Below are 7,373 nucleotides of genomic sequence, written 5' to 3'. Positions count from 1 at the left end.
ATGTCTTCTGGCTCCGTGTCCTGCAGTAGAAAATAAATCAGCATAAAATTTTAAATAAAAAAAAAAAAACATAAAATAAAAGGTAACTTCGCATGAAAAGTAAAGGTGGTCATGTTTTTAAGCTTATTCAAATTCAGCAATAGAACTAAAACTGATAAACGGAAAACATTTCCCAAGCCCAAACAATGCCATATCAGCATTGGTGTGATTGCCTGTGGCACTCGTCCACGGCAGAATCCATATCATTTAATGCTTTTTATTTTAGGTCACCCAAAATCGTACATGTATTAAGGCTCACATTCTGTTCATCACCCAAACTGATCGTATTGCATCAGTGAAGATTGGTTTAAATCACTAGAGTCATATGGATTACTTTCATGCTGCCTTCCTGTTCATTATGGAGTTTAAAAGTATTGGACAAATATTTTGTGGACAAAAAATACCTTCAATCCTTCCAAATATTTTTGTGTTCACCAGAAAAAGTCAATTATTATTTTGAGACAAAATAAGGGGTGAGTAAATAATTTATTTTCTTCTTGTATATATCTTCTATATTCATATTATACCAATTTTATTTACTCTGCAATTGCTACATTACTGTTTAACCTTATGATTGTGCACTGTATTGTTTTCACAGGTTAGAATGTCTCCCGACAGTGTTGTGAAGCAGACATTTTCCATTGTCTTTGCTTTGGTAAAATAACTACTTGTTGAATTTGTGCTATCAGATGAAGTCAAACTGATCACTGAGAAAGTTTCAACTACGGTTATTCAATAAAGTAATTTTTACCATGACTTTGTCTGTTGATGATAAGTTTTGTATATCACACAAAACCAACAATCTCCTACAGGGAGATGAGTGAAGTCTTGCTTTTGCACTTGTCCCAGAAGCAGTGCTTGTTTCACCTCAAATGCTTTTGTGTGGGAAAAAATGTCACAAATGAGTTTTTCCCTTGCCTTTGAGCTGCAAGTTGAGGCCGTTCAACATTTCTGTCACATCTGTTAAAAGGCGAGGTCCCATTTCCATTCTGTGTCGATCAGTTCTGGGACAGTTTTGCCCATTGTCAGAAGAAAGGCATTGGGGGTTGAAAGTTTAATATTATTAAATCTACTAAACTTTTATGATGAAGTGTTTTTGTTAAGGTTATTGTAAGGTTGTTACAAGCCAAAGAACTCTAAAGTGTATATTCCTCAACTGTGCACAATGTTGGGGTAAAACAAGGCAATGGTCACCAATTCTCATTTGAGGCAACCAGACATTTCCTGTTCTCTGAGAGAGAGGAAGTGAGATTTGGTTTTCTATAAACAAGTTTTGTTGAGCACTGTGACATCTGCTGTGGTTAACAGCAGCATCAACCACAGTTACCAGGTCTGACGTCACATACGGGCAGAGTCTCCTGCATAGGTGCAGAAGTTTCTGAACTGACATACACTTAGTCACTTGCTCAGGCGCAAGCAAACCACTCACACAGGTAAGAGTGCTATTCTTTTCTTGGAATCTTAGCATTTGTCCAATAGCAATTCAACAAGTTGTAGGAAAGATCAAGTAAGAACCTGTCAAAATGCAGACCATTCTTTGACCTTTTCCCCTTTTGCTTCATTAGGATCTCTGTGTGTCAAGATTTTTGAGGAGCAGTGGTCAGCAAGTGTACACCAATTTTTTGGCTGTCACAATGCTGCAGCAAGGCAATTTAACCTTGAACGAATCCTGCAAGATTCATGATGGCATACTTTCACCCTTTGTGCCCACTGGCTACATTGTTATCTGTTGCATCGGTCTGCTCTGCAACACCATCACCCTTTACATATTTTTCCTTCGGTGGCATACAGACTCTTCCATGGCCATATACATGCGGCACCTCGCCCTGGCAGACACTCTGCTGGTCCTATGTTTGCCCCTGCGGGTTTACTACCACAACAAAGTAGGTCCCTTCTACTTGTGCAAGGTGGTGGGGATCTTCTTCTACATCAACATGTATTCCAGCATCCTGTTCCTCAGCCTTATCAGTCTGGATCGCTACTTGAAAATCGTTAAGCCCGTTTGGGTGTTCAGCATCCAAAAGACCAAGTGGAGCCACATGGCAAGCTACATCATCTGGGCTGTCCTCATTTCAGGAACGATCCCCTTTTTGACAAGCAACAGTCAGAAACATCCGTGCAACAAAGTTTGCTTCCACTTCCACAGCAAGGGGACTGTCGGTGGGACCATTAACCTGACAACAGTGGTGTTCTTCCTTGTTTTTTATGTGGCCTTTCTTTGTTTTTATGTGAAGATAACTAATAAACTCAGGACTATGTCCATGGGTAACGGTGACTCTAAGGCACAGAGTCGCAAAAAGAGGGTCATCATGAAGACTTTCTTGGTACCGGCCATTTTTACTTTGTGTTTCTTGCCTTACCATGCAATACGAATCCCATACGTTCTGGCTCAGATGAACGTGATCAGGGATCTTCCTAGCCAACAATTGTTGCACATCTTAAATGAGAGTACCTTGCTACTGTCCACTCTAAATAGCTGCCTAGACCCAATTATCTATTACTTCTTAAACAGTGCGTACAGGAAAACCTTACTCTGTGCCATTCAGGGCAAGTTTAAAAATATGTATGCTTTAAACAGAAGGAGAATCAGCATAAACCGCTCGCTTACTGAAATTTAGCCTTAGTCGAGTCAAGTCACCTTCATTTATATAGCGCTTTTAACAATTTGAATTGTTTCAAAGCAGCTTTACAGTGATAATAGGAAATTACAGTAACATAGATTGTTTTGGCTTTACAGCAGCTCTAGGATAAAGTTAGTGTCCAGCTAAAGTTAGTTTTGATTGATTGATTCACTTCCATTGCGAAGATCATTAGTTATTAACTTAGGGGCAGCTAACACGACATCATTCTAACAGAAAACCCTCAACGCGCTCCGGCCGGCCGCCCATCCGCACAAAACAGTGCCTGGTGGCTCGAGAACGCACTCCCGGAAATAGGTTCCAAGGTGCAAACGATTATCAGTTTTCTCTGCGCAAACCTACGCAACCTCTGCGCAAACCTTTCATTCTAAATGGATGAGTTTTCCATTTCTGACTACATGAATCAAATTTTGTAGATTCAACAATCTAAGATATTTAGTTTTAAATTATGTACACTATTGATTTGGGCACACATGACTGAATTTGTTTCATATGATCTAAAAAAAATGCAGGAAGTTATAATAAATAAAAAATAAGCAGGTGTGTCTAAATCTCTGACTGGTAGTTTAAGTATGTTTAAGAATTTACTGTGTTTCTGTAAATACTGAATATGTAGCTGAGCATTGTCATCAAATGGGTTCGCTTTGATTCAGATTGTGTGGTGGTCCCAAAAACAATAACAAAATGGTCTGTCTAAAATTAAGAATGGATATATGTATGAAACTGCACAGACCCAACAACATGTACAGTTATTTACATGATATAGGCTAAATAGGAAAATGAGAGTTTGATTTCTAAATGTGTTATTTCAATGTTTTTATGGTTTCTGCATCCACAAATTGTGGTTGACACAGATCCTAATAATTTATCCTCATCGTAAGTGGGTCATTTTTTGTTCATTTATCATATTTTTGGGTAGGTCACAGAACATGTCAGTGTTGGCATCTGTATTATTTGACTAGCTTCTACCAAGTAACATATTAATCTAACACTTTTTTAGATGCACAGCTGAGCTGTTGACTTCAACAACAAAATATGGGACGCATTACCAATCAATTGAAAACCACTGTGCTTGAGTACTCTGACTGTTTATTTGTGGATAGACTTTTTACATTTCCTTTATTAATGTATTTTACTGAGAGCATGACCATTATTTATGCAAGCACGAAAAAAATTACCTTTGTAAATGCTGTGGTTTTCCCTTGTGAAAAAGATCTTATGTGGTTGACATGTTTACTGTTGTGTTATGAGTCAACCATGTGCAGAGCCGCCTTAACTTAATGTTAGGCCCCGGGGCTGAGAGGTTTTGTAGGCCCCCCATCCCCTCGATTTATAGAGTCTCATTTTAAAAAAGTGTAATATCTAGGTAATCTACATCACAAAATGCATTAGTTTCTTTCGAGAATTACAACAGTGAGTTTTCCCTCTTTGAGCCAGAAAACACCATAATATTGTTATTAACATATCACTGAGCCCACTTAAGCATAAACACAAGACACTTTATTTAACAACCACACACAGCAACTAAATTTCAACTTTATGCAAATGAGAAGCGATTTTCGCGAGCGACAACCAATAGGAAAGAAGCCTTTCAGTGGAACTCAGCTCCCGTCACCGTCTCGAGTGCAGTGCAGGCAAGACAGAAGAGTTCGAGGGTGATTTCACTGTTTTATATGATTTGACTGTAACTAACCACAAACATGGATATAATAAAATGATGCATGGAAAAGAAACTGTCGACAGTCTCAGTGAGTTTAATTCATACATTTATAGTTCGAGTTTTGTAGTTTTATGATGCAAGTTTAGCACTGCTGCAGTTCATTTTACAGTTTCCCCTGCATTATGTTGACTTGTGGGACAAGAAAATGTATTATTTGTCAAATTCGAATGACGTTTTAGTAATTTATGACAGTATGAGTGAGTTTAATTTGTAGATTGATCGATCGTTAATCTAGTAAATTATTTAATCCACTGAACACTGCTGTGTGGTAATATAAAACCACTCTCCCAACAGCATACTGTTTCTTTTGAGCCTAATTCCTAGTCAAATTAAAATAATATAGTTGTATCACTTGTGATGGTGTTTTTTATAGATGTGGCCAGAGAAGCAGTCTACCAATAACATTAGAGCGACAGCACTACCAACGCCCACAAGTGACTTCACAGTATAGAGACTAGCGACATACAGCGACAAAATCGCTGGCTGTGAACGGGCCACGTGGGTCACTCAATCAGCAGACATGTAACGTGCGATTAGAGTGATTGACAGAAAACCTGACAAGTTACAAAACAATATGACCTTTTCAGCTCATAATGAACCTGAACATGGGAGGCCCCTGAACTTGGGAGGCCCCTGGGCTTCAGCCCAGGTAAGCCCATGCATTAATGCGGCCTTGACCATGTGTGTGGAAATAAATGTATCTGCGGCCAGTGTTTAAGTGTTAGCCACCAACTTTCTGTCTTAACATGAAAGTAATGTGGGGAAATGCTGATTAAAGGATATTTGTACTTTTTACTTAAACAATAGGCAAATAAAAAAATGGTTGATTATTTTATTTGATTTTATTGACAAGTAACTTAAAACTATTAAAAAATTAGCCATGTTTAATACTGCATTAGTAACCTGATAAATACTATGAAATGGTGCTTGTTTTTATGTCATAAAATGCATTACTGTGTATGTACACATTTGCACATCTGTATTCTGGCTAAAGCCATTATTGTAATTGTAACAAATATTGTATTGTATTGTTCATGAGAATACATTTTTAAATAAATACAATTTAATTAAATTATCTCGGTGTGCATCAGTGCATTGTTTGCTGCAAAAAATTCTGTAGCTCTCAGCTGATATCTTAGAATGATAGATGAGCTTGATATCATGCTCAAAGCTGCTGTGTGAGTTGAAAGTTATCATTTGTTTCTGATCAACAGATCTGAGCAAACACTGATGAAATCATCAGTTTTTTTTTTCTGCCGCGTGTGGGTGACTTGCAGGATCCCGTTTGTGACTTGAAGAGTTTCGAGTTCAGATAATTTTCCACTTAATACGCCCCGTTATCTATTTAATGCACGCTTAACACATACTTGCACATAAAAAAAGTGTTTTTATAATGTATATAATGAATATTATAAACCAGGCAAAACCTCTGAACTTTGCAGTCTCTATATGTAAAGCTTTAACATTTTTAATATTGTGTGTTCCATGGGTTTGGTGCAATAGAATATTCAAAGCAAATTATCTGTAAAAGACTTGCCTGATCAGACCCTCAGTGTTTCTTATGAACCTGATGTGATAACATGAAGTGAGAGGTCACCAGTGCATTTGCACGTATGACCTTTCATAGTTGCACAGTTACGATCTCAGAGAGTGAGCTGCTCGCACCACAGTTCCTTCATCTCTAAACACGTTCCCTTTCATGGTCACTACGAGTTACGTCAGTGACGACGAAATGGGGGTTTTGCTTAGAAGCCTATCACTTTCGAGTATTACAAAACGAGCCAATGGCAGTGGAAATGCCATGGGTCTGCGGAATTTGCATGCGTAACTCCTATATAAGGAAGTACGCCACAACATGCAGATATGTTTTTGCTTCGGAGCCAAGAGGTCCTCTTCACTCCTGTAGCCTGCATTCTCTCTGAATCATCGAGTGTTCTTCGAGAAAAGCTACTTTCCAGTTTGACACCAGTGTTGGTGTCATAGGCGATTCCAGCGAGTTTCACATTCCTGCCTGCTGATCTGTGCAGTGGTCTGCATCCAGCCTGTGTGTTTCTCCCTGGCCGTCTTGGCGCAGATTGCAAAGTTTCCTCTCACAAAAAGAGCTTGCACGGGCACGTCTTTTTAAAGATGTCACGCCCGTGTGTTTCTGGGTGCGGTTGTTCCGTTCCTTCTTCTGATGGGCATGATCACTGCATTTCGTGTTTGGGCTTAGAACACGCAAAGGCAGCTTTCATGGATGAGTCATGTTCTCACTGTGGGAACATGACCATCACTGAGCTGAGATCGAGACTCTGTGACCTGTCTAAAGGTAGAGTCCCCTCTGCCACACCCCAATCTGTCCTCTCCACAAGAGGTGACACTTTGGCTGGTGGCCAGGGTGATCTGAGTGATCCGACGATGCTTCCTCGGGCCACACCCCCCTCTGCAGCTCAGCAACCCACGAGTGTTTCACATGTTGCCGCGGGGCCGTCTATGGATGTGCCTCGTATCGCATTTGGTGCTCCAGAGGAAGAATCGATGTCGATCGCCACATCACAAGGGGAGCTGGATTCTTCTGGAGATGATTATTCGGATGTGCTGCCGCCCTCCGGGGTCCCAGCACTGTCCGAGTTGGATCCAGAACTGACGGCTATGCTTTCCTGGGCCACCGCGAGCATCGGGTTAGCACGGAACCCTCCGCCCTGCCCTGAGCGCTCGCGGTTGGATGATTGGTTCTTGGGAGCTGCACGTGTTGTCTTCCTGTGATCGTTCTCCTCCGCCTTCTCTGCCCTTCATGAGGCCGCGGTCCACGGGTACACTGGGGTTCCCCCCCGTTGAACACTCTGCTGCGATGCAACTGTGTCTGCAGAGTGGTTCGACGTGGCGTGGTGACCCAAAGCACCCCTCCAAGGCCTGTAGGTTTTCATCCACTCTCGTGGCGAGGTCCCATAGAGCTGCGGGGCAGGCCGCCGCCTCGCTGCATGCCATGGCCATCC

The 7,373-nt window shown here is 40.8% G+C and overlaps 1 protein-coding gene across 1 annotated transcript; it reads left to right on the top strand.

Moving 5' to 3' along the window:
* The first annotated feature begins 1,433 nt into the window (after positions 1 to 1,433).
* Positions 1,434 to 4,415, top strand: LOC307144867 (putative G-protein coupled receptor 34). The gene is made up of 2 exons (XM_079847527.1): positions 1,434 to 1,472; positions 1,605 to 4,415. Exon 2 carries the CDS (start codon positions 1,674 to 1,676, stop codon positions 2,655 to 2,657), a length of 984 nt encoding a protein of 327 aa, XP_079703653.1. The 5' UTR covers positions 1,434 to 1,472; positions 1,605 to 1,673; the 3' UTR covers positions 2,658 to 4,415.
* The last annotated feature ends 2,958 nt before the right edge of the window (positions 4,416 to 7,373 follow it).

This window comes from Squalius cephalus (genome assembly GCF_949319135.1).
Source record: "Squalius cephalus genome assembly, chromosome: 17".
Taxonomy (NCBI): domain Eukaryota; kingdom Metazoa; phylum Chordata; class Actinopteri; order Cypriniformes; family Leuciscidae; genus Squalius; species Squalius cephalus.
This window is presented reverse-complemented; position numbering and strand designations above follow the sequence as displayed.